General features: G+C 45.0%; 1 protein-coding gene across 2 annotated transcripts; it reads left to right on the plus strand.

The window, feature by feature from the left end:
- Positions 1-249: 249 nt before the first annotated feature.
- On the plus strand, positions 250-26352 carry PXDC1 (PX domain containing 1). 2 transcript variants are annotated; one of them, XR_006166904.1, is made up of 6 exons: positions 250-658; positions 13335-13426; positions 13708-13825; positions 17715-17826; positions 24794-25093; positions 25795-26352. XR_006166904.1 is itself a non-coding variant. In XM_042806930.1 (5 exons), exons 1-5 carry the CDS (start codon positions 403-405, stop codon positions 24909-24911), a joined length of 696 nt encoding a protein of 231 aa, XP_042662864.1. In that variant the 5' UTR covers positions 250-402; the 3' UTR covers positions 24912-26352. The 2 variants fall into 2 exon arrangements, 1 of the variants encoding a protein (XP_042662864.1); XM_042806930.1 differs by having other exon boundaries at positions 24794-26352.
- Positions 26353-27097: the final 745 nt, after the last annotated feature.

Here is a 27097-nt window from a genome sequence, read left to right on the forward strand (position 1 = left end):
GGGGGGGGGGGTGTCACAGCGGCCGCAGGCAGCCCCAAACCCCCCACCCAAACCCCACGGGGCGCGGACGGGAGGGGCTCTGCCCTCCCTGCGGCTCCGGGGAAGAAGGGGCCGAGCCACCCTGCTCCCCGCCCCGGGAGGGGGGCAGAGCCGCCCAGCTCGGTGCCGGGGGGGTCTGTGAGGCGCCGGCGGGCCCTGCCTCCAGCGCGGGGAGGCGGCTCAGCCGGGCCGGGGGAAGGGGGGGGGGGAGGCCGTGCGGAGGGTGGCACCCCCCTTCTCTCTTCTTCCTCCTCCTCCTCCTCCTCTTTTTCCTTCTCCTCCTCCTCCTAACTTGGCCGCGGCGGCGCGGGGCGGTGCGCTTCGCCCTCCGCCGGCGGCGGGGGATGCGCGGGCGGCGGCGGGATGGCCTCGGCCGTGTTTGAGGGCACCTCGCTGGTGAACATGTACGTGCGGGGCTGCTGGGTGAACGGGATCCGGCGGCTCATCATCAGCCGGCGGGGCGACGAGGAGGAGTTCTACGAGATCCGCACCGAGTGGTCGGACCGCAACATCCTCTACCTGCACCGCAGCTACTCCGACCTCGGCCGCCTCTTCAAGCGCCTTCTCGACTCCTTCCCCGAGGACCGGCCCGAGCTGTCCCGCTCCCCCCTGCTCCAAGGTCTGAGCTTCCCCGGGGGGGGGGGGGGTACTTGTTGGGGGGGAGGCGGGAGGTCCCTCCCTGGCTTGGGGAAGGCGGGTGAGGAGCCGGAGTCAGCTGCGGGGAGCGTTTTGCTGTCGGAAACTCCTCCGGGCTGTTGATTGCTGTTGTATTGTGTGTGTGTGTCTGTAGGGCTGCCCCCCCGGGGGCTCCGGGCTGGGCCGGGGGGGAGTAGAGGGGTCCCTGTTGGCGCTGCCCCTCCCCGCTGCCTCCGGCCTCCCCGAGGCTTCCCGAGGGAGGGCTGGCGGGGGGGGGGTGTGGGGGTGTTGGCAGGAGAAGGGCTGTAGCTGAAAAATCTCCCCACGTTGGTATGTTGTTTGCCACAAGGAGAGGAGAAAAAAAAAAAAAATAACTAAAAAAAAAAGAGGCTGCGGCGCTTGCCAGCGGACGGAGCGACTCTGGGAGCTGGCATGATTCCTCGCATAACTTCTGCAAAACAGGGGAATTGCACCAGCGGTTCGAGCCGTGTTTTCTCTTTTCGTTTCTGAAGTGGATTAACCCAGCAGAGGGAAAGTTGTCCGGGCTCAGGTCTCGCAGTGCAGAAGCAGAATGTACCTGTTAAGCTGTCCTGGGATTTGGTTTGAATTTGTTTAACGTCTGGGGTATTTTTTTTTTAGATACAGTTACGTGTTTTGTTCTCAAATATTACAAGTGTGTAGAGTGGTGCAGAGCATCCGCTCGTTTGAAAATGGATGTGTGCGTAGCACTTCCCGTCTCCCCAGCTGTTTGAGTAACCACCTAAATGATCTGATTGAAGAGGAACGGGGAGAAGCCGATATTTTGCATCCGTTTTCCTCTGTGAGAGGATGGGGAAGTTCTCCCCTGCTCTCATTTCGCCTCTCACCTCGCTAGGGTGACGCCCACCCCCCAACCCCCTTTGCAGATCTACCTTTTGATGCTCTCGGGGTTGGGGGGGGTTTTGTGCCTCGTTTAAAAACGCACATACCTTTCACCCTCCGTGCCTCCCCTCGGCCGCCGGAGCCGCGTCCCGCTCCCCGGCCGGGGTCCCCCGGCGCCGGGCTTCTCCCCTTCCCGCTGCCGGGAGGCGGTGGTTGGGCTCCGCCGGCGCTCGCAGGCCCCGAGTGCCCTCTGCAGACGGCGGGGATGGGGCGCAGCCCCGCCAGCCCCTCGCTTCCCGCTGCGGGGGGGGGCGTGGGAGATGCTGGAGGGGGGCTGTGTGCCCCCCACTTGGGTGCAAGCTGGGAATGGGAGAGGGGGTGTTTCTCTGTGCCCGCAGTTCTCTGCCCCCTCACCTGTCAGCCCTGCTGTGTGCTTGGACTGCCTCAAGCAATTAAGTTGCTGACCAGGAGCCTAAAACACTGCAAATATATTACCCATTGCGGGTGCCCCACCTAAAGGACTCTTGAGTGTGATTTTTAGTGGTGCTCAAGCGGCAGTAAGTTCTAAATAACACGGCCTTGAAGTGTGGATGGCACCTGGGCCCTGGATTTTGAGGGTGCTGGGTCGGTCTGGAGCGAGCCTACCTGTGGCCTGCGGGACACGGCACCTGCCAGGGTCACTGTGACTAAAATTTGACTTCCCGGGGTGGTCCCTGCACTTGTTGGCTTTATGGGGCTCTGAAGAGTAGATTGGCAGCTGGGCTGGGACATGTGCTGGGTCTGGCTGGAGACAGACTCGGTCCTTGCTGGCCCTGGCCTCCTGCCCCTTCCAGCGTGCTCCCTCCCCAGCACTCAGGCACAGGAGCCCCTGTGTGTCCCAAAGCCGTTCTCATTCCTCAGTGCCTCTCTCAAGTGAGCGTGCTGCTTCTCCTGTCTCAAGACCTGCCACAGCTTTTGCAAAATACTCAACTGTTTTCACATCTCTGAGGCATCGTTTGTGCAGTTGGAGCTGGATGGGATTATGTTCACTTGCACTGGCTTTCCTTGAAAGTTCCAGTTAACATACACCATTAGTGCATGAACAGCTGGGGAACAGTAAGCATCCTCAGCCTGCAACACTCAGTTCCTGCCTAAGACCTGGAGCCAGCAACCTTCACTTACCCTTACCTCAGGAAGAGGCATACTGACTTCAGTAGAATTAGGAATGAGCAAAGCATCAGTCCAGGATTTGAAAAATCGAAACCCAATATAAACAGATCATGATCTGCTCAGCTTGGTGAGGGGTTGGGGGTTAACTTTCCAACAGAGGCAGAATGAAAATCAGTAGTTTCTAAGCAATCACAGTGTGCTGCACATTTTCAGTAATACTCTGTTTAAAATTACGCAGCTCCTGCTCTAAAGAAAATGACATTGCAGCATGTGCTTCTCTGCATAGAGAACACCTAATCGTACCAGCATTCTAAAGTGGCTGGCCACAGCCTAGTGTAACTTCACAAAGTTGAAACATAAAAATCTCATTTAACTAAGTGACACTGACACAAAGCTTTGGGTGTAAGAAGAGATTGCATGGGGCATGTCCGGTCTTCACAAAACTCATGCAGCAAGCACGGTTTCTTAATGTCCTGTTTCAAAGCAGACGTCCTGCTGCCTGCAGTGAAGCTCAGTATACTTAACCCAACAAAAACACCTGACAAAAGCATACTCCTGTGTATGTTAGCATTCAGTCATACACGTTTGTGTGTATTTTGATATACATACAAATGTATATGCATATGTATATGAGTTGTGTGTTTATCTTAGGCTTTCTGAAAGAAGGTGAATATTAGCTGTGCCTTTTATCTGGAGGAAGCGATAAAATGTTGCAAACCAAATTTGCATTGCATTGAAGGATTCCAAAGTCCCTACAGATTTGCCTAAGGAGCATTAAAAGGACTAGCATTATCCTACAGCTCAGTCAAGCTGCAGTATGTTACATTTAAGGGATATGGTTGAGGAGTGAAAGCTTGAGCTATTTGATGTTATTAACTTTTTAAAATAAGATTTTTTTTTAATGTCAGCAATATTAGAAAGAGTTGGCTGTTACTATTATTGCTGGTTTCAGCAAAAAGCTAATACTGAGCAAGAGTGTGCTCCTTTTCTTGCTCAGCAGCAGCGAACAGCCCTCTCCTTTCTCCATCCCCCGTCCCCTTGGACTGACTTCCACAGTGCTCTCCCTCTCCATATTTCTCAGATCTGCAGAGCGCTTTGAGATGACAGAGGAGAGGGCGGGAGGTATAATTTTCTGCAGTGGCTGTTCATCTTACCCTTTCTTTGATAGAGAAGAGGGGAGCTCCCAGGGGGGAGTATGCCATTCACACAATCTGGTCTTGTCTTTGATAACTAATAACAAGTCGCAAAGTGCATTCTCTGCATCTGGAGTGTACTGTGATGCTAAGGGCCAAGGACGTTCCACAACCCAAGGCATCTTACTAGTAAGCTGGTGAGCAAGGTTAGAGATGTGCATACCTGCAGGGTGACTAAATGTGATTCACTGTGACGTTACCAGTAACTTGCTAGTATTTTGTGTCTGATATGTGCCCATCCCTTGCTCTAGGCAAATGCACAAAAGAGGATCACAGGAAAACATGGGCTAGTTCACTCCTAGCAGAGCTAGAACGTAGCCCAATGTTACTAAACTGTCTGTTTCTATATGCAAAATAAACACCTTTTGTATTTAAACCAGCCTGCAGGAGAAAGGCAACACTATGTACTTACAAGCCAACTTAAAATTGATGATTTAGAAATAGTTGCAGCAGACCTGATAGGCACTGGAAATTAAGTATAAACCTGGAAATGTACTTTTTTTTTTCTCCTCTTATTTTCTCTAAATATTACCTCTGAGGGGTTTTCATCTAAGATTTATCCTACAACTTGATCCATCTTTAGTGCAGTCAGCAGTCAGACACCTGCCTCTGACTTCAGAGTAGGCAGGAGCAGCCCCAGGAAGCCAGAAGAGCGCGTTAGCAGCCATTCAAAGTTGGGGTTTGTTTTGCCCTTGGAGTGGCAGGGGGGTTTCTGGCAATCTTTTTTTTGCCACTGTTTTGTTGCCTTTATCATCAGAACAGAGGCTCGGATGCTTTTCCAACGTCACTGTTCACATTGCGCCCATGTGTAGCACTGGTCCTGCTCTGATACTCTGAGCTGTCAAGTCAGAAACTCTCTTCAGTCTTACAGATTTTTTGTTTACTGGATGGGCCCTCTCTTCCCAAAGTGCTCATTTTCCTCCCCCCTCCTTCTTTCCATGCCTCCTCTGACTCATGTTGCTCTGTTGTGGCCTTTTTACCCCTTGCTCTTCTTTCTGTTATTTTTCTCTCTGCTTTTCCAGCTTGCTTTCCCTGAGCCACTTGGTACCCTTTCTTTGCCTCCAGGTTTCCCTCACCAGCTTGCTGGTTATATGCAGCTCTCCAGAACTTTTCTGTTCCTTTCTGCCTTGCTGGCGCTCAACCTCTGTCCATCCATAGAGGTTCTCCAGTAGTGCTGGAGACTCCTATAGAAACTTTGTGTCTGTAGCTTGCCTCCTAGCGCAGAGATGGTCACTTTACCTGCAGCAGACCCTGAGCAGTCCCTCCCAGGCGACTAGTGCTGAGCTTTAGCTCTGAGTCTTGTGCTTGCCCTCCAGCGTGGTTGCCTCATGCAGGAAGCAGATGATCGGCTGTTTTCTGTGTCCGAGTGGCTGCACACCGGGAAGCGCATGGGAAGTTCCTGCCGTTGGAAGGACTTGCCCAAAGCAGAAGGCAGTTCCTGAAGAGCCAGCCCAGGAACATTATATTTGCTTGCAAATGTCGCATTCATAACTTACGGTTTTCTGTATGCTGCATTATAGTGTTGTTGTTGTTTACAAGGCCATCTGGGAGTGTGATTTATGAGAAGCGGGAGCTCTACAGAAGCAGCATAGTGGCTTCCACAGACAGCAGCTGTTTCGGTGCTGTGACAATACAGATAAATACACTGCATCTATTGTGCTCTTTCCATTGTTGACATTGTCAACAGTTCATTAGTGGAGCTTGCTCAGAGCTTCTGTCTGGCAGACGAAGGATGCAGTCCTTGGTTATCAAGCTCTAGCAGTGCTGTATAACCAAAATTAAGGTTGAGGCTGCCGGGTTTGTTTTTTATTAGCTGAATTTCATGGTTCATTGGTAATGATGGAGATAAATTAAGCTGGCTGAGTTGTTATAAATCTAGGCACAAGTTGCCTTTTTGTGGTGGACGGAGGCAATGTGTCTGGCAGGATTTTGGTGGAGAGGAATGGAAATGAGGTTGTTTTTTCATGACAGTTCTCACCTGATAAGAAATCCGAACTAAAAATGGTTGCAGGAGCTTGCATTTTTCATCAGGCTTTGACTGCTTTGTTCTCTTTTATCTTGTGCTTCTTTGACATCTTTTTATTTCTTGTGGCTTGTCAGGCATCAAGACAGGGAGCTCTGTTGGGAAAGCCTGTCTGCTGAGTTCTGTCACCATGAGGTGCCGTCTCCCCTACGGAGATCCTGGGAGATCTCATAACTAATAATGCATATGTGGAAAACCCATCAGCTGGAGGGTCTGGACTTACAAGCTTTGAACTTAACTCCTTGCTTTGCATGCATATTTGAGCGTGCCAGGGTCCTCAGGTGGTCACAGTCACTATTTCTGCTCTGGGGGGTTTCAGTTGTGTGGGTAGGACTTTGCACCGTCCGTGTTTTTACTTCTGTTGCATATGAACTGCAAAAGAGGAAATGGTGTGTGTTGGAGCTAGGCGTGTTCAGGGTTTTGAAAGCTATCTTTCTGCATGTAACAGATTTCTCTCAGTATCTATGCTCATTGCTACCTAATGGAACTTCTAAAAGTATGGAGTGACTTATATGCACTTCGTGTACTCATACCTCTTTAAAAGCCCTATTCCTATTTTGTTCCTCAATGTAAAGTTTAAAAAGGGCAGCACAACAGGTAACAAATTTCAAAAACCCACCTCCCTGCACCCCTTTTTTCAACACCATCGTATCTGTTTAGCTGTTCCCTAAGTAATACCACCACGATGGATCTTGTCAGGGGTACTGCACAAATAGTTAACCCTTTGTAAAGACCTTAGAGCCTGTAGTGACTCTTGTCTTATGAGATGGATGAATTTCCCCACGAGGGGAAGTGTGTCTGCCTCGGGAGAGGTGTTGTAGAATTAGGCAAGAGGCGTCAAAGAGGAGTTGCCAGAGCTGCCAGAGTAAGTCAGACCAGTGCCCCAGCTAGCTCTGGCATCCTGTCCCGAGTGATGAGAACCAGATGCTGCAGAAGACAGCATAAATAACCAGCAGAGAACAGAAAAGTGACAGGCCTGGTCTCCAGTAATTGGAGATCTGATATCCCCGATTGTCTGTAATTATTAGCTCTTCTCTGGATCTTATCATGTCTTTGGATTTAAGGGATTCCTGTGGTGTTATTTCTGCAGAGTTAGTGAAGACAAGTTGTGTGAAACAAGCTTTCCCATGTGCTGGGTTTTTTTAAATTTCCTGGCTTTTGCATAGCACTGAGTATTCCTTTGTCCATCTAACAACCTTTTCTCCTATTATCCTCTGTCAGAGAGGAAGCAGCTGTAAGTGGGAGCTGTTTTGGCCCCTTCAGAGTCCAGTCTGAGGTGGCTAATGCCATAGTTGCCAGACAGTGAGGTTGAGGGGACATGTGTCTGCAGGGAGGAGGGATGCAATCAGAGAAACTGCTGGGAAGAGGCATCGTGGCCATGAAACAGGGAGATATGCCGGCTGAAGTGGTATTGAGAAGAGCCCGGTTCATCAAAGAGAGGAAATGGGAAGCAGTGCAAAGGAGCAAAATAACAGAAGACACAGGGCTGAGTTATCATCTTTCATCCCTGATCCATGTCCTACCTCAGTAGCTTCAGTGCCTGCATGATTCTGTGAAACACCTGTCCCTGGGGATATTCAGAAATCAACTGGACATGGTCCCCAGCAGCCTGATCTGACTTTGGACTTGGCCTTTCTTTGGATGAACCAGATTGAACTCTTCCATTGGACATTATTCTGTGATTTTTGTACATCTCCTCTCGTGGCTGGGACCTTCTTGCCACCGCTCCATCTATATTCTGAATTGTGTGTGTTCACATGGGTTAAAACACCTGAGGGAAAGGAGGAATGAAGGTACAGGATAAAAAAGCTTGAGCACTGCAGTGTTAATGGATACAGTAACTGGGGAGAAGGGGCATATCTCCTCTTGAAGCCATACAGTCTGGTCAGGAGAGAGAGCAGAGTAGCAGTCTACTGTGAAAGTCAACTTATATATCTTCCCTGAAGATCTGAAATCCCTAACTGTTGCTCACGGGCTTGTGCAAAGAGAGAAGGATGGGCTCAAGATCTGAATCTATAGGCCTTAAGCCTTTCTTGCAGTGTAGGGTAGCAGAACACAGTAAGATTTCTCCCTGGATTTGATACTCCTTTTTCACTTTGATACCTACTCTGCAGTCTTCCCATAGGGGATGGAAAGAGGATTAGGTGAGGAGGGCTCAATGCAATATTTTAATATTCATGTACGTGCTAAAATACACAGCATTTATGAGTTTCACCATTACATCTTGCACACATCTTCAGAAAGTACACCTTGGCTTCTGCTCTTGCTCAGCCTCCTATAAATACTGAACTGATTTTAAGAAAGCAGGATATCTCTTGGACACTCTTTGTTCCTTTCCTGACCTGAAGCGGAGTCCTTCACATTGGAGAAACAGGGTTTTGCCCGCAGCTTGAAATCATGTATACATCATGACGTGCACATAGCAACCCATCTCCAGAAACACAGACTTCCATGTGTCATCGTTGAGAGGTGGCAGATGAGTCATACTTAGCTTAGGCATGAGCTTGCTCTTCCTTGGCAGGCAGGAGAGGATTGTTGAGACAGCACGCTCATCGTGGAGGCTGACCGTCGGGACTGCCTCGTGATTTCATTACAAGCCGCGGAGCCCATGCTGCGCTTCCTGTCCCGCTGCATCTGCGCTTGTCAAAATGTCACTAGTCGCAGATTCAGCGGCTCACATGTCACGGTAACGGGACGGGCCTCCCAAGGCTTGTGTGCTGACATCAGGAATTGGCTCCCAGTTCGTTCTCCTCCTCTGCTGATCTCGTTTCCTGCTCATTTGCAGCTCTGGGCCCTCTCCCACGCCATGAGCCGGGGTGCCAGGTACGCGGCTGCTGGCCGACTCTCTCGGCCTCCTGCAGCTGCTCTGGCATGGAGGTCCCACAGCAGGAAGGATGCTGCAGGCCTCTGGGGCTGTTTGTGCCGTGTTTTCCCAGGAACACGTTGCTATGCGTACAGCTACTATGCGCGCTTGGTCTCAAAACTGCGGGCAAATCCTTTACACCCATCTCAAGGACTCTGCCTGGGGCTCTTGGTCGAGAGGGGCAGAGAAGGTGTCAAAGGGATTGAATGTGGTCACTGACCACGAGGGTTGTGTGCACAGCAGAACCCTGCTAAAAGCAAAAATCCCAGGTACAGGTGTGTGCCACCCTGGGTTAGGTGGTGTGCCTGTCTTGTCCCTCCGATCACCCAGTGTGTGGGGTGAAGAAATCTTAGAGGTTTGTGGTATTTGTCAGTGGGTTTTGTGGTAAAAAAGGAGCTGGTGGGGCTCCGGTTTACCTCAAGCTCTATAAACATAGGTGTTTATAGCATTTAAATCACTTGAAATGATAGTTAATTGTCCAAGCACAGTACGGGTAACAAGACGGAGAGCAAAGTTTTCCTGGGAGGAGTTTGCACATGTTTTCCATTAACAGTCAGACAGGGGCCAGAGCAGAGGAAAAGGCATGAGAACAGCCTTTCACCATGACCTCACTAAGAGATTTCCCAGCTCTGAGCTCAGCTCTGTTGCATGACTGAAAGTGCAACTGGTTCCAGGCTACTGGGTGCTTTGCTGGTGTCTTATTTTTATTTTATAGCAAACTGTCTGAATAAGGGTTCTTGGGGTCTAAAAGCCCCAGGTGGAAAGATAGATGTGCATTTATGGTTCGTGGGCAGAGACAACAGCCTCAGGACGTGGTGTAGCTGCTGCACGGATGCTGTATACGTGGCCAGTGAGTCCCGTGCACTCCAGATGCTTCCAGCTTGTGCTGCATTTGTGTCGGAGTTAATGAATGGTGGAGATACTGGCCTCTGTCTGCAGAGTCAGCTGGCATGTGTGTGTGTGTCTGTCTGTCCAGGCATTTCCAGAGTCTGGAGGTCCTACACCAGTCTCTGGCTTTTTTTTTTTTTTTTTTTCCCTTCACCTCGTCAAAGCTTCTGAACAAGAAAAACAAGACAGGCAGGGGAGAAGCCCCTGCAAAGTGAAGAATAGAGATGCAAAGCTGAAGTGCGGTTCTGTGGCCCTTCTTTATACAAGTCCTGACTCCTGCTCAAACTCAGTATAATGCCTGGATGAGAAAGCAGCTTGAATGGGGCATCCTAGCCTGCAGTCCTTTGCTGCCTCTGCAAAGACTGGGCTTTCCCTAGGTGAAGCCTTTGACAAGAGCAGTTTGAGGTATCCCCCGCTGCTCACCTAATTGTGCTGGCAAAGCAGAAGCGGCCTCACGTTGTGGTGTGGGAGAGGAAATGAGTTGCAGGGGAGGGTGAGATCACCTTAAACCAGGGTTGCCACCGGAGGCTTCACCTTGCGAAACCACAGTGTTCCTCGTGCATATATGTGCTGTGGTTGATGGCAGCAGCCAGCTACCGAGGGCTGAAAGGCAGCGGGAGGAGGGACCGGGGCCCCCGCTCCTCCCAGCTGCTGGGGCAGACAGAGCCTTGCTCCGGTCAGCGTGGCTCTCGGGTTGTGAGCCATCCCTCACGGTGTGGGATCATAGGCTACAACGAACTGAAAACCACAAGGGCATCTGTTAACTCTTAAAAACAGAGACTTGTAGAATTAAGATAAATGAGGGCCTTACAAACTTTGTGGCTATTGCAGAAGAAATTACAGGGTTATATATATATATATATTTAGCCAGTCAAATGGTTTCTGTGTGTTTGGACTGTAGACGTATGAAAGGGAAGGCTTTAGCCCAGCCAGACTGAATTCCCTATACAGGGAATTCATGTAAGGTCAGCAGCTTTACACCCCAAAGCTGTGCATCTGTAATCATTGAGCACGTACGTAGGAAAATGTCCAAGCAGATGTATCACTCTCCTTCCTACGCTGTCTGCCTTTTGGTTTTGATATTACTAAAAGCTTCAGTAAGAAACAGTCTTTATCGTGTCAGATGTTACAAGTTGTCTGTGCCAGTATCCAAGCTGGAGTGTGGGTTTGAATGGCTGGTGCCTTTCCAAGAGCTGGAAGGAGGAATATACCAGGGCTGGAAATTCCTGGTGAATGCGAGAAGCTGTGAAACCTCCTATTGGGTGATCTGTGACAGTGCGACAGGCTGACGGCCTTGTCCGACTTCTCCTGCTGAAGTATAAAAAGGCCATGTGGAGCTGCAGATGCTTTCCCTGATTACTAATGAGAGAAAATCCTAACTGCTTGGCTGGTTTTCCTCACAGGATGAATGCTCAGTGTTGTTGGTGAGGTAGTTTTTCTCCCCTCCCCCCTGTTCCCCCACCCTGGCCTGAATATCTTCATTTGTTTGAAAGTATCCCTCTTCCTGGTAAAATACTAGTTTCAACAGTGAATGCTTATTTGGGAAAAGGGTTGAGGTTGAGGGCGGATTTGAGAGAGAGCAGTTGAATGCTGAATCCCCGTTGGGTCAGCGCTGAGGTGTTTGCCTGCAAGGTGGGAGCTGCAATCGAGCAGTCTCTGCTCTGGCTCTGTCAGTACTGAGGTAGGCTGGAGCAAGACCAGCAGAAGTGGAGGCATCCCTTGGTATCCGGCATCTTGGTGGCTAGCTGCTCCCTTTTCTCTGATGTGGACTGTGGCAGGGTGACAGTGTGTTTCTAACATCATAGTGGGGTGTCTGAGCCATGGGGCCGTTAACAGCTTTTTTTTTTTTTTTTTTTTTTTTTTTTAGGGAAGATGAGAACACTTTTTTTGAAAGGTTTGAACTTCATTCAGATGTGGGATGGGAACATATTTGTGGAAGGGTGAAGCAGATCCACCCAGGCCTGCTGCTCACACCCAGTAGTTAGGAAAATGAAGGGTGCTGGTCTGCAATTCAGGTCTGTAATGTGAAGCACAGCCCAGCTAATACGCAGTCTGTGGCCCCATGCAGATGGTTTACAGCCTTTCAGAGAATTTCCAGGCAAAGCTACCCAACTGTAGTGTACACTGATCAAAGAGGGATACACGGCTGCCTTCCTTGTACGCCCGCTGGTACGCCCCGCTCCGCTGTCAGAAGAGGGAGTGAGCTGGGCTGGGGTGAGGCGGTAATGATGCTGACAAAAACAGGCAAAATGAGGGACTGTCAAGCAATAGAAAGGCTTACACAACCAGGCTACTTTTGTGGGACTACTATCAAGTGAACCTGGTTGCTCCGGAGGCAATCTCTGTTCTATTTAGAGCTGTAAATGAAGGAGAGCTGACATCTTCAAAGTCACATTTCTGTCTGAAAAGTTTGCATGGGATTATATCTCGTTAGTAACAAACAACAAGGACTGATGGAGACTGAAACATTTTGTGGATGTTGTCCCCACCTGTGCATGTTTGATGATTCTTTCTGTACATTTATTTGCCTTTTGGATAGGGAGATGGAGATGCGCTTAAAATTTTAGTGTATTGACATGGCTTCTCACAGACTGCTTTGCAGATTTTTAGCTTTGATTTTTATTTAGATGGGTTTGATTTATTTGGTCTATTTCTTCTCCAGCTTTTTGTATTATTTTTTTTTTTACCAATGAAGCTTGTTAAATTTAAAAGTCTCTTAGGTATTTTATTTTCCTGTGTGCATTCAGTTCCTTGGAAAAGCTGTCCAGATGTACAGGTGAAACAATGATTTGGTTAGAAAAAGTAGATTACAAAGATCAGAAATAAAAGCACTGCTAGAGGGATGCAAGATTTTGGGGTTTACTTCTCCTCATATTCCCTGTACATGCATATAATCTGCACTATATTTCTCTGAGTCTGATAAAGGAGAGGGAAGGTAGATGTCCTGCAGGTTATACGTACGAAATATGGTATTACCGTTGAAGATCCCCATATTGAGCAATTTGAAATTAGAAGCATTGTAATGCATCATTCTGGACACCAGACAGCAAAATTTCCATTTTAATCCCTTCTGCAGCACTGTAATAATTCAGTGACTTAAAAAAAAAAAATAAATAAAAAAATCCCAAAAGGTTGGTTTGTACTTGAAGAACTTGATACTGAGAAATCTTCCTTGGGCCACTCACTGGGGCTTACATTCAGAGAAATACAAGACTGCCCTTAAAGGTTTTTGTTTAGCTTGTGTTTAGTCTTTTCCTCTTATATGTGGGCTGTGTTTTTTTGTTTTCTTGGGTTTTCTTTTGCTTTTTATTGACAGAAAAAAGGATGAATCATGGTTCTTGGAAGCAGAAAACAAGCTGTTTGATTATCACTTCTGGGAATGCTGTGTAGTGAAACTGTGGGTGAGGGAGTAGGTGGTTCTACTTCTGCTCGTCTTGCAACTCCTAAATATGACCATAAACAGCTGAATTTGTGTCAGGCTTCTAGCTCTGCTTGTAACTACACCCACCTCAATTTGGGGTATGTGCTTTATTGTCAGTGTGAGTTAAAAGACATTTCTGGGAGGCATGGTGTCTGAGGTCATTCCACATCTTCTTGAGCAGCTGCTTCTGGCTGTTGAAGTGTGTGTGCACATGGAAATGTCCTTTTGTCTATGCTCATGATCTGTTTACTTTGTTTCTAGGGCTCATCACAATAAAAGAAGCCCATGATATAGAAGCCAGACTTAATGAAGTGGAAAAGCTTCTGAAGACTATTATAAACATGCCCTGGAAGGTGAGTAAGCCAAGTTCCACATTTAGCCCAGCTTGACTCCTCAATAGTGACACACACTCTCATGCAGATTAGAAAGTGATGGGCTTTGCCAAACTCTAGAAGAAGCAGCAATTTATTGAGTATCTTGGAGAAGTGCTGAGTGCCAGAACTGGGTAATGACGTCTCCAGGCTGTTGCTTGTAATAAGTCTTTCTGTTGTATTACAAAGAGGTGGAAAGGGAGAAGAGGGGCAAGGAAAACTACTGGTAAAAATGGATGTCTGTTTCTTTTTCTCTTTTTAAGTATTCACGCTCCGAAGTTGTCCTCACGTTCTTTGAGAGATCTCCTTTGGACCAAGTTCTAAAAAATGACAATGTCCATAAGATTCAGCCAAGCTTTCAAAGTCCAGTTAAAATATCAGGTAAGAGTTGTTAGCTTCATACATTTGACACAAGAATTACAAAATGAAAATTACTTTATTTGCTGTTTCTCTTATTCTTTCTCTACCAGCAATTCAAAAAAATAGTTCTCCATAGTCTGCTTTGTAATATAGAACATATAATTAGCTTTGACATAATATGCAACATGTTTTCAGGTAGTAAAGTGTCAGGTGAAATTGAAAGCTGATAAATGCAGACAAGTGGATGTGAGGAAAATGCAGTCCTCACTACTGTCACATATGATAGTGCTGTTACAACTTAGGAAGGAGGTATTGAGGCTATTGATACACTCCTGTGAAAATGTAAGCTCAGTGCCAAGCAGTGAGCAAAACCAGCAGTGAGAATATTAGATACTATTAAGAAAGGAGGGGAGAACAGAAAAAGGAGCACCATCCCATCTTGAATACAGTGTGTGCAATTCTGCTCTCTCCATCTCATAAAGAATATAATAGAATTTAAAAGAATACAAATAAAGGACAAGGATTCAAATCATTGAACAGCTTCTCTAAGAAGAAAGTTAAATTAAGAAGGACACTTCAACTTTGAGAAGAGATGGCAGAGTGGGGATGTGATGGAAATGTGCAAAGCTGTGAATAGAGGGAGGTCAGTTACCCTCTACTCATGAAACAAGAACTATAGGTTAACCAATAATATTGAAAGACAACAGGCTTTAAACAAAGAAAAGTAAGATTATAATTTTGTTTTGCTTTCATATGGAGCACAGTTAAGGAGTGGAAGTCTTTGTCATAGGATATGGTGGAACTGAAAGCATAAATGCCTTCAAAAAGGAATTAGACAATCAACTGAAGGAAAAGTACATTGAGACCTGTCACAAGTGGAGACACTGGAAGTTTCTAAACCACAGATTGCTAGTGGGGAAAATGGAGAACAGTATTATTCTATCCTTGCCTATTCTTTCAGCCTTTCCCCTCTGCATCTGCTACTGACTGTTGTTAAAAGGTCTGTAGACTTTTGGTGTGCTTGGTTTTGTATTTCTCTACTGAAATGTTTCGCATGAGCCTAATGGCAAATGCTGTTCTTGTGCTGCCGGAAGAGTTTATTTCAGAGAGTGAAATAAAAGTGAAATACGACATAGTCCTCCAAGGTGTGTAAAGTGTTTAGTGTGAAACTGGTATCAGTTTTCTAAGGTACTAACAGTATATCAGTTAATGGCCAGTCAGCGTGTCAGTGTGCTAAAGGTGTAAACAGTGTGTCTTAAGTATTGCTCTTATACATAGGGTAGATTTTTTTGTAATTGATCCTGAGCTCTGGTTCTAAGCAAACTAGTCCTCTGTTAAATGTTATTTTAATTAAATGGTAAATGGTTTATGAGCCCACCAATAACTCTTTAGAAGTGTACGTGTAATACAGAGCCCCAGCGAGAAGCGTGGTCTTGCCAGCCCGTCTGGGCTGGTGCCTTCTTTCAGGGCCCCCGAGCGCAGGCTGCACTGCAGCACAGGGATTGTAAAGAAGAGCCAGCCCCCAGGGCCGTACTGCAAAGTGGGGTGATGCAGGTCTGGCTTCCTGGGAGCAAGAGACGGGAGCCAACACGTGTATCTCACCCCATCTGTGGCTAGAGAGGTTTGGATGATGTCCTGAGTTGATGTGGACACCTCAGGTAAAATTCCTGGTGTATGTTCCTGACATTAGTCAGCTTCCAGAGACTGAACGTGGTTACTCACTTTCCTCCTGAATGCCAGGGCGTGTTCTCAGCACTGACCCTTGAGAGCATATGTTCACTGGGTTTGTTGGATAAATGTTGCTACTGTGTGAGACTGGAGCTACAAAGTGGGTCCTGGCACCTGCCCATTATGAAATGAAGGATCCCCAAACTGTATGCTGTAAAAACATTTCAAAGGGTGACTGATGCCAGTGTTCTTTTTGTAAACAGGCAAATATCAAGAATAAATGCATTTGGAATTGCATTGGTTAGAAACAGAAGCATTGCTCTAGCTTGGGGCTTTTTTGCTGTTTGGAAGGGTTTCATATGATTTCTATGAGGATGTGTACCTCTTTAGGACACATGTACTCGGTGTGTGCATGACCAAACATGTCACGTGGTGGGTGCAACAGAGAGAAGGTGATCAAGATGAACCTAAATTCAGAGTGAGGGTGCCTGGCTGATGGACAGAGTCTAGCAGGGAGGGAAATCCTCCTGCCAGCCTGTATGTAGAGGAGCTATGGAAACCATGTTAGGTGAATAATAATGTTTCATTTTAATTCTAAATTGATTTTGGTAGAGATGAGTCATGCTTAATTAATTGGAGGAAGATTTTCCTACCTGTGCAGCTATTGACAGCATCTTGTGGTAATTAGTTTTGTCATTTAAGTGATTGGAAATTTGATGATAATTGATATTTACCATGTCTGAATGTTGCACACTGGAAATGGTTTCAGTGTTTGGCAGTGTTGTCAGTAGATGGCAGTAAATGTTAACGTCTAAAGCAGTTCATACAACAAGGAAATGCTGTAACTCTTAGGTCATGTCAAGGACACTAGGAAAACACGGTGGCGTTCATGTTAGTCATAGTGCAGATTTCTACATGGGTTGCAGACTTAGAAGAGCAGGCAAAAATGTTTTCTATTCTCTGGAAAAAGAAAAAAACCCCAAACTGTCTCCCCTACAGGGGTCCTGTTTATAGTGGCAGGTGATGGGGAAGAAAGTAAGGGTCGCCTTCATAGATGAAAGCTGAATTTAAATTTATGGTATAAATCTTATTCTGCAGTACGATATTGGTTCAAGATGAGTCATGAATGAAGTGTGGTCTGCTGGGATTCGGTGTGTTTACCACCCCCAAACATATTCTGTTAAAGTGAGTTGCAGTAAAATACAGACTGAAAGTCAAAGATGACTTTCTCAAGAAAAATATGGAAGTGAGTTCTGGCTTTACCTCAGTGTAGGAACATGTAAATGTACACTTTAAAAAATTACCTCCCTTCTTTCTCCTGTCTCATCTTCTGCTCATTACTTGAACTGTATGTATAGTTGAAATTCATTGGTTTGAGGATTCCCTGTATGTGTGTTTTGTGCCTACCACATTTTCTGCCACAGATTAATTTCCTTCTGTTTGTGCTGATCATGCAGTGCTGTAACACAGGGTCCTTGTGCCCTGAGGCAGATCACGAGTCATCCCACTTAAGTCAGTGCTGATTTATATATAGATATATGTTGATTTTGCGATGGCCTTAACTTCATTGAAGATTGTGTGACAGAAAGAAATCCTTGTGGCTTGCCTAGTTTGCTTTTCCGTGTAGCACAGATGTGGATTAACTTCTTATTCACATCAAATACTACTCTTTAATTATAAACTCTCCCCATAGTGGTAAATCAGTGAAATTAGGTGTAAACTTTAGCTATTCTGGATTGGAGGCTTCTTACAGAGTAAGAAACAAATAAGGAGAGTTAAAGGCAGTGCAGAAGATGGTATTGCTTTACATGACTTAAAGATAGTGGTTGAATTAACTTGGAAGGTCACTTTTTATTTCCTTTTTCCAGTCTTTTTGATTTTTGCTTAACTGGCTTAAGCCTGGGTCTGTCTAGGAAACATACAATTATGTTTTGGTAGTGGTAGGTTGCAATTTGTGGATGGGCTGCCATTCTGCTAAGGGTGATGGGAATTTTGCCACTGGCAGTAACAGGGTGGAAACTCTCTGAAATGTTCTGTGTCATGAATTGATTACATGAATAAAATTACTTAAGCACTGGCAGTTTGCAGATGTAAGAAGCTATGAAACCAACTCTTCATCCCTGCTTTCATGTGCAGATTTTTAACACGTCTCGGTTCATAACCATGTCAATTACATATGATATACAGTTGTTTTCCAGCTTTTGGGGGGATTTTCATCTTGTTTTCTTTCTTCTCCCGACAGAAATCATGCGATCAAATGGATTTTGTTTAGCCAACACTGAAACAATAGTCATTGACCACAGTATACCAAATGGAAAAGAGAAGCACCTGGATGTAGATTCAGCAGAACACTTGTAAGTGGGGTTTGTGCATGAGTAATGCTGTCACCTTTGGATAAACTGTAGCTTTCCCACCCCCCACTAGCAAAATGTTATCCTCTGTCAAGCAGCAAGACTGGTACAGCTGTCGTTCTGACTGGTTAAGGATTACTGGCCCTGATTGCTAATGCTTCACAGTTCTTTCTATTAAATGGATAAAATGTCTGTCAGTGAGAATGATTGACCTCAAGGAGCTCAGTCCTCTGTGTATGAAAAAAAAGCTGTGGTTGTCATAGGGGTCCTGCCAGGTGAGAGTATAGGTTTTTTCTTTCTCTCATGACTGTGATGAGAGCTGGTTTGAGTCCAAATCTGGAAACTCAAACATCCTTACAAATGGAATATCTTATTACAAAGAGTGTGCTTTCTGTGGGAAACAAAACACCATCCTCAGAGGAGGAGAACACAGCCCTGAACATAATTGAAGGAAGCTCAGCAGCTACTCAGGTGATGTGTCATGCTGGAACTAAGTGAAGCATGTGTTTTTCATTAGGGGAGAGGGAAATTAGACTAGTCTTATTTGTGAATTCTGTCTCCTAATGCATGTAGGTATTCTGGGGTCAGAGACCTGTAACCAGAAGGGCTTTCATGTAGGTCTTAGGCCAGTGACTGTATTGACAGATGGATATTGATGGAAATCTGCTCCTACAGATTTCTGTCATGGCAGGTGATTGATATTTCAATAAGCTCCAGGTAGTGAAGCATTTAAATATTTTTAATGAGAAACATTGACCTACTTTTTCATTAGAGCAGTCAAAATGATGGAAACAGAATACTAAAAGCCTTATGAAGGCTTTATCTCTGAATGCAGTGCTTTGCCTTGCCACAATTGAAATGTGGTCACCGCCAGTCTGTGAAAAGGTTTAGAGCTTGATAAGATTTTGTCAGGGATTGGAGTGTATCTCTGGCTCCAGTGTAATTTCTTGAAGTCTATTAACTTACCATTTAGTGTTTTGAACCTTGACCTTGCTAACAGCATTTAAGTTTATAAGTTTGTATTGATGAGGCTGAAGAGACACACTGGAGGAAATTCTGTAAGGCCAATGTCTGGAGATTAAAGTTGTCATATTTCATAGTGGATCACTCTTTAGTTCTGAGAGTGAAAAATAAGAGGAGCAAATTACTAAAGAAAGCCTTTTCCTGCCTTATTTTGATTAAAAACAAAAATTAAAATCTAGATTTGGTTTTAAAAATGTGCTGCAGCCCAAGCAAAACTTACTGGTCTGGGATCAGAAAGTGCTGTCATCTAATTGTCATCCCATTGAAGTCAGCGTCTATTAAGCCAGAAAATACTAATAGGATAAAAACTGTATGGTAGGCATGTTTTTTCAGAAATTGTGGTAGAAGAAATAAATCTAGGATAACAGACTGGCTTTGTGCATTTGTATTAACTTCCCTGAAGGAAATTAAATCAAGAATCAAGAAGTTAATAAATTTGAAATATCTCATGGTGCCCTAGATTTGCCCATCCTGTAGCTATGTCTTAAACATGAGAGGTAATAGCTAGGAGATAATGGCACTTGTGTAGCACAGCTGTTTTATAAAATTTGAACTTCTCTTAAAAGCAGAAGTTTTCTATACTGTTGCTTTAAATGTAGGTTAGTAGCCTGGAAGGGAAGCTTTACAATCTTTCAGAATCCTCTGCAGTTTCTTTTTGGTGTCTGTTAAATTGGATTTATGGGATTGGTGTCTTCTATTCTGAAATCAGTTAATTCCTTGTGGACTTGTATGTCATCAGATGGGAACTTTTTCCTTTCAGCAACATTAAACTCATTATGTCTTCTGGATTTTGGCTTCCAAAGTACTTAAATCAGACAGTTTGCAAAGCAAGACTGTTTTTTGGAGAGAAGTACTTAGAGCTTCAGCGGGTACCATTCCATTCCCCAAAGTCCTGCTGAACTGGTTAATTGTTGTAGCCTGCAGTGATACCTATCCAGTGATCCATCAGCTGAAAAGTCTCATACTTGTTGCAAAAGAAACTATAGCATTTTTGCAAGTTGGAGTTGCTTACTCTGCTGTTCTGAAGTAGTTGCCTTCTGCTTCCTTCATTTTCTCTCTAATTTTGGTTGGCAGTACACCAGACTGTTGCAAAATATGGTGAACCCAGTGTGTTCAGCATCCACGTGGCATAAATAGTCCTCCTTTTTTTTTTATGCATGGTTCTCGGAGTACTCTGAAGTCTTTGTGCAAGGAGTGGTGGTAGATAAATGCATTCAAACTTACGCTTTGGCTTTGTTACAGAGGTGCCTTCCCCTGCCAGGACTGTTTGCGCTTCTGTCTTTTAGACCAGCGACAGAGGCTGTGGCATTGGACATGCTGCCTTTCTCACAAATTCTCTCCAGTACTGGATGTGCATTTTCATGATGGTGCTACCATTGTCATTAGCATCTTGTGGTCCATAGGAGAGACTTTCACAGGTGGCAATGCAAAAGCTGCATGGAGATGGTGAAATTAGATACAGAATTTTTCCAGGAAAACAAAATCCTACACTTGATAGGAAAAGAAAATGCTTTTCCTGTGCTTTTTAGTCTTAGATGGGAGGAGATCTGTTCAGGTACTGCTTGTACATAAGTTGAGGAGAGGAGCTGGGCTGTTGTCTCACCATTTTACACTGGGGTTATTCCTGTGAGTTAATGAGAAACATCATAGAATCATTTAGGTTGGAAAAGACCCTTAAGATCATTGAGTCCAACCTAACTTAGTAAGCCTTGCACTGCCAAGTACACCACTAAACCATGTCCCTAGGTGCCACATCTACACGTCTTTTAAATACCTTCTGGGATGGTGACTCAACCACTTCTCTGGGTAGTCTGTGCCAGTGCTTGACAACCCTTTTGGTGAAGAATTTTTTCTTAATACCCAGTCTAACCCTGCCCGGATGGAACTTGAGGCCATTTCCTCTCGTTTTATCACTTGTTACCTGGGAAAAGAGATTAACACCTACCTGGCTACAACCTCCTTTCAGGTAACTGTAGAGAGTGATGAGGTCTCCCCTCAGCCTCCTTTTCTCCAGGCTAAACAACCCCAGTTCCCTCAGCTGCTCCTCATAAGGCTTGTGCTCTGGACCCTTCAACAGCTTCGTTTCTCTTCTCTGGACGCGCTCCAGCACCTCAGTGTCTTTCTTGTAGTGAGGGGCCCAAAACTGAGCACAGTATTGGAGGTACGGCCTCACCAGGGCTGAGTACAGGGGGACAATCACTGCCCTAGTCCTGAGGCTACACTATTTCTGATACAAGCCAGGGTACTATTAGCCTTCTTGTCTACCTGGGCACACTGCTGGCTCATATTCAGCACGATGTCGACCAACAACTCTGGGTCCTTTTCTACCGGGCAGCTTTCCAGCCACTCTTCCACAGGCCTGTGGGGTTGTTGTGACCCAAGTGCAGGACCTGGCACTGAGCTTCATTGAACCTCATACAATTGGCCTCAGCCCATCAATCCAGCCTGTCCAGATCCCTCTGAAGAGGCATTTTACCCTCAAGCAGATCAACACTCCTGCCCAACTTGGTGTTGTCTGCAAATTTACTGAGGGTGCACTCGATCCCCTCGTTCAGATCACTGATAAAGATATTAAACAGAGCTGGCCCTAACACTGAGCCCCAGGGAACACCACTTGTGACCAGCCACTGGCCGGATTTAACTCCATTCACCACAACTCTTTGGCCTAGCCATCTAGACAGTTTTTTACCTAGCGAAGAGTATACCTGTCCAAACCATTAACTTTGTTTCTCTCTTCTTCCTGGCAAATGTGAGCAGCAGCTCTAATGCATTAACAGAAGTTAAAATGATAAATAAGGTTGTCTTACAGCACAAGAAGTAGGCCCTTGTGAAAGATAGTGTGTCAGTCACGGTACTTTGGGGAAAAAATAGCAAGGGCAGCAGTTTGGGCATTTAGGAATCTGCATGTCCATAGTAGTTTGCAGAGTTTATTTTGGAAAAAAGACCTGTTGGTAATAGCACAAAAGCATTTTGTCTGTGGGGTGTCCTATACAGCTGCTAGCTGTAGTAAATAGTCCTAGTTTATTGGGTTTGGTTTCATATGAGCACTCTAGAGCAGTGCTTTGCAGACTTCCGTGCCCATGCTTCCCTTACGGCATCAAGGAAAGCTTTCTGTGTAACCACTGCATGTGGCTGCCACTGCTTTGTACCTCACATGCTGCTTGTAGTACCCTACCAGTGAGGCTGAAGAACCACAAAATCTCTGGGGCCTTCTACTTGCAGTAATCTAGTGAGGAGAGAAGGAGAGCAGAATGTAAATAGCCTTCTTGACGCCTCTTCTGCTTTCTTTGTTCTGTCTGTGCCACTGGTATTCCATAATCTGTTGTTTCTGGATCACTAGCAGTCCGTAAGACAGCACAACATGACCTGTGAAGTGTTTGCAAGATACCAAGTCAACTCCCTTCTGCACATGTTCCCGCACATGCAGGCAAGCAAACAGCCTGGAGGGAATAGAGGAATGAGGGTAATAAACGTTCAAAGTTCAGTCTCGTTTCTGTTTTATTGTAAGTAAAGAGCATCGCAGCAGCACTGCAGGAAAAAATCCATGAGTTTCTGCTGAAAAAACATTGTGGTCCTCATAGTTAAAAAAGAGGTGAGAAGGACCGGGTAGTAGTGTGGAAAAGAGAGAGCTGTGTCCATACATTGCAGGATGTATAGACCATGCTATCCAGTAATCCATGATGCTTCTAAAGAGTTCTGGGGAGATACGGGAGTGGGAGATCTATCTGTTGGTTTATCCTACCACTTTTCTTCGGGTCCTCTGAAATACCTGACTTTTAGGACTCTAGGGTGAGGTAGGAGGGATGTCTGCAGTTGCCTCACTTAACTAAAGGAGTCTAAGTAGCTCATCTGCAGGTGACATGCAGTTTTAAACCAAATTATTTTATAGATTCATCTATTTATCTGCTATTCAGAGAGCTGAAGTATGCCAGCCCTAAAAAGGTGTTAGAGACCTGTCCTGTATTCAGAGCTAGGTTAGGATTTCTTTTTCTATCTTGTACATTTTTTTAGTTTCTATTTCGTTTTTTTTCTCCATCAAAATGAATGCAAATTGTTTCAAAACATTAAAGAGATAGTGTGAGAAAAAGAAACTTGACAGTTCTTCGAGTCCTTTGCTTGAACTGAGATGAGATTTATTCCTAGGCCTGCAGTGACTGCCTTTAACTGCTAGGTTATCTTGGAGGAAGTAAAATGTTTCCTTACGGCAGAAATTCAAGCCTTCATGGAACAGGAATGTGTGTAACTGAGGAAAGTGTAGATTTTAACAAGTTGATGCCTTCAGATTGAGAATAGGTGTGAGACAGCAGGTAATCCTTGTAAAAGTTCAGGCTATAACACAGGATTTAGGAAGCGTGAAGGAAAATACCAAAACAAGTGAAACTAAATTTGGAAATTTCTTTATATTCAAGTATTCTCTGCTTGTCAAAACCTAAATCTCATGCCATGGGGAGGACAGCAAGGCTCTGGGGGAAGGACACTGTAGTCATTGTTTGCTATTTGTGTTAGACATTTGGCCTCATACAAAAGCCAAACCCAGAGAAGGTACCTGTGAAGTGAAAGGGTTAGAGTCCAAGTTCAGACAGGAAACAAAGGCAGTTTCCTTTCTGCTTCTATGTGGGAACGGAGACATTTCATGTTGCTGTCACATGTTGTGAGAACAAAATGGAAGGATGTGGACTCCAGCTGCATGATTCACTCTTCCAGAACTCACTTGCTGCTTCCTTCCTTCCTCACTAGTAGCTTTGAAAGTCAAGGGTAACAACATGATTTGCTTGCATGCACGATGGTTCTCACTGACCTATGGTTTATTTACACACACATGAGTGTGGGGAGGAGGAGGTGTGGATGGGATCATCTCTGAGTATTTTCTGGGAAGATTTTCCCATACCACAGTGAAAGCTCTTCTAGACTCATAAAAATCTCATTGCAGAGGCATACAAAATTGCCTGACAAGAAAGGCTATGTCGCAGGAAATCATTCATTTGTTAGTAGGAGGGGAGCCCTGTGGCCTGAAAACAAACTAGTAATATTTTTGATCTGGCTCATCTTAAATGCATTGTGGTAACCAGGTGTCATGAGATATGAAGATCAGGTATTATAGTGACAAGTGTTGTGAAGAGTCAGTGTCATACTGGAGAGGAGTCATAAAAATCCCTTTTACTGAAGACTGCTATCTAAAGAGATGAGAACTTGCTCTCCTAGCATGCTGCACAGCTGTGTTTTAGCACAATTTTCATAGGGAATAGCCATCCTCTTTTACTGAAGGCAAAATCTTCAGCCCATTCATTTCCATAGGTTATAAAGAAACAGGCTCTCTGTTTATTTAAGAACATGGAGAGCAATGGCTTCCATTCACTTTTCAACTCTCTCTAGGAAGTGTTGAATCTTGGTTTATGAAAATTACAATAGATGGCATTGCTGGTGTCTCCAGTTGGTTATTCTAGCATAATGATACATAGGCTGATGTCAGAGAAACTATAGCTTCATGATTCATAGATGATCTGCATGGACCTTCCTTGACAACTTCTAGTATGAATTTGAATTTCAGGCTGCCAAGAGAGGGAATGAGATACTGAAGCTTTGGAAAAAGAGTTGGGACCCTAGATCTTTGCCCTGCAAACTGAGTTTCACAAAGCCAAAGCTGCAAACCAGCATTAGAAATACTTATGCTGCAACACTGCTCTGGTGTGAAGCAAGTCCACATACTACATTTACTCGGAACTTTAACTTGCTGTACCAGCAGAAGCATTCTTGCCTGCAGCCCTTTTTCCAAGTAGTCCCCTCACAAAGGTATTTTCTCAAAATTTCCAGGGGTCAGTCTTCAGATATCCTAGCCTTCTCCCTCAGTACTTTTCTTCCAATTCCTTTGACTTTGATTTTCTATACGAATATTAATGACTTAAAGCCTTTTGGTGTGATTTTTTTTTTTTAATTTATTTCTCCTCAGGTTCGAAAGCGTTAGTGACTTTACCTCAGAGCTAGAAGACAGTGATGATCCAACAGCTTATGTCACCAATTTGACATACTACCACCTGGTCCCATTTGAGACTGATATTCTGGACTGAGGTTGCTCAGCGATGCAGTCAGCCAGCATCCAGCCGACCGCTTCGCCCGTAGGCTCTGCTATCTCCAGCGTCGCATCTTGAGAAATACGGCTGTGTGAGCAAGACCAACAGCAAAGGAGTTGCAGCAAGTCCGCCGCAAAGCTGGCCCTCGATTGTGTGTTATGGAGACATTTTGTAAGGAGGTAACTGCTTCGCTGTTGACAGCAAACTCATTTTCCGTGAAAGCAAGGCAGCAGAGGCCTCTTGGGGCCCAAGGAAATCTCTGCTATGTCCGTGGGAATCGCCACGCTGACACAGCCATCGGAAACTTTTGTTGTCACCCATGCTCCTTGGCTTGCAGTGCAAGTTGAGGCTTCCTCTTTTAGGATACCACCAGAAACTTCCCCAGATGGCGTGACCGCACTTTTTATGCTATGCATGCAAGAAGGCAAGCAAACCAGCTGAATTTTGTCAGTTCTCTCTGCGGTTGCTTAATGGAGGTCTTGCAGGTCACATTTTGCTCAGCTACCGGATGACTGGTGCCTTACACAAGATGTCAGAAATACCATTGAGTGCCTCCAGGAATCAGAACACATGAGCTGACTGCTTTACTTCTTTTAATCATGGGGTTTTATATAATCACTGAGGAGGTGATTACTCTTTCCTGGAATAGTAAAGCAGACAGCAGCTGGCATTACAATGGACTGTGCATGATGTTTGGGTACCCATATGATTTCAGAGATTGGGAAAGCTGATGGGAAAGCTGAGCTGCCCTGCTCAAAAGGGTCAAGGCTATGGCAGGCACTTGGATGTGATTTTTTTTTTCATGTCAACCAGCAAATGTGAATGGTGCTGACAATTGTTTACATCAGAGAGATAATTCCCTATGCATATTTCTTCCCAGGGAGATGGGGAGGAAGACAATGAGAATTATGTTGTATTTGGACTGAAGAAGAATGATAAGCTACAGTGTGTCTACAGTGGTAGGAAAAACACTCTCTCCGCTGCCAGTCTGGCTCAAGGAGTCTGTCTAGCATCCCGAGATCTGCCTGCGGGACCAGGTGCAGCCCTCGTTGTCTTGTAATGCCATGGATTTCAGTGGGGTAGGACAGCAGGAGCAAGAGCGGGACTGGACCCTGCAACCTCTTGACTACTGAGTAGTGCATCGTTAAAATCTCCTCAGGGTCTCTCTCTTGCAGAGTGCTCCGAAATCCCGGCTCTCGCTGTGACAGCACTCGCCGATGTGACCTTCCATTGCGCTTTTTGCGATCTGTTTGCAAACATGAATTTGAAGGGATCGAAATGGGAGGGAATGCATTTTGGACTTGTTTCTTGGTAAAGGGGCTTGGTTGGTCGTGAAGAAGTTGATACAACTCACTTCTGCAGACTTTTAATTTCTATCTATAGAATAACAGTCAAATGGAATTTGCTAATGTAAATAATAAATTATTGAGAATCCTAATTCTTTTATTCAATATGTTTTAAAAATATATTTTAATGAAATAAAATATAACTCACCTTCAGTACACTTCTGCAGCTTAAAACAGTGGCTTCCTTTTTTTTTTTCCCCTCTTCATTTGAGGATACTTTCCTAGCCATGCCAAATCCTCTTTCTTTTTCTAGTAGTTTTGGAAATACACTGAGTTTCAGCAATTCTTTCTGTGCTCCATGCACTACGCATACTGTAGATATGTTGTATACCCATGTGAATCCTCTCTGCCTAACTGTTGATCTTGTGTCTAGGTGTATGTGGTTTAATGCCACTAAGTTTAGTGGATGAATTCTGCATTTTCAAGACCATAAGTGAAGTAAAATCTGGTAGTTATTCTTTTTGAAGATAGAGCGGATTCTTATATGTTAGATTTCTGGAATAGAAAGGGATATGTTCTCGCTCATGCAAAGGCTTTCTGAGCAGCCTCTTGAATTAGAATTGAGAGGTTTTTTGTTTGTCTATTTGTTTTATTCTCGTTAGTTTTAACTCTTCTGTAAGTGCTTTTAGTTAACCATGATGAGGTAGAAATATCATCTAGTAAAGATGTATATTGGACTGGGAATTGGAATGTTTGATTTCAGTTCCTGACCCTGCTGTCAGCCTACTATGTTGCTTTAGATAATTCTACTTCATCTCCCTATCGTGATTTTCCTTTGAGTAATATTTCAAAAAGCACCAAGTGTCATTGACTTTTGATGCAATATTGTCCCTTGAT

The sequence above is a fragment of the Tyto alba genome, unplaced genomic scaffold (assembly GCF_018691265.1).
Source record: "Tyto alba isolate M040663 unplaced genomic scaffold, T.alba_DEE_v4.0 Super-Scaffold_48, whole genome shotgun sequence".
Taxonomy (NCBI): domain Eukaryota; kingdom Metazoa; phylum Chordata; class Aves; order Strigiformes; family Tytonidae; genus Tyto; species Tyto alba.

Excerpts from the sequence above, each read along its gene's own strand:
- PXDC1 (XM_042806930.1), top strand. The coding sequence starts at position 403 with ATGGCCTCGGCCGTGTTTGAGGGCACCTCGCTGGTGAACATGTACGTG. Across the intron at positions 659-13,334 it reads CCGCTCCCCCCTGCTCCAAG|GGCTCATCACAATAAAAGAA; the intron begins GTCTGAGCTTCC and ends CTTTGTTTCTAG. Across the intron at positions 13,427-13,707 it reads TTATAAACATGCCCTGGAAG|TATTCACGCTCCGAAGTTGT; the intron begins GTGAGTAAGCCA and ends TCTCTTTTTAAG.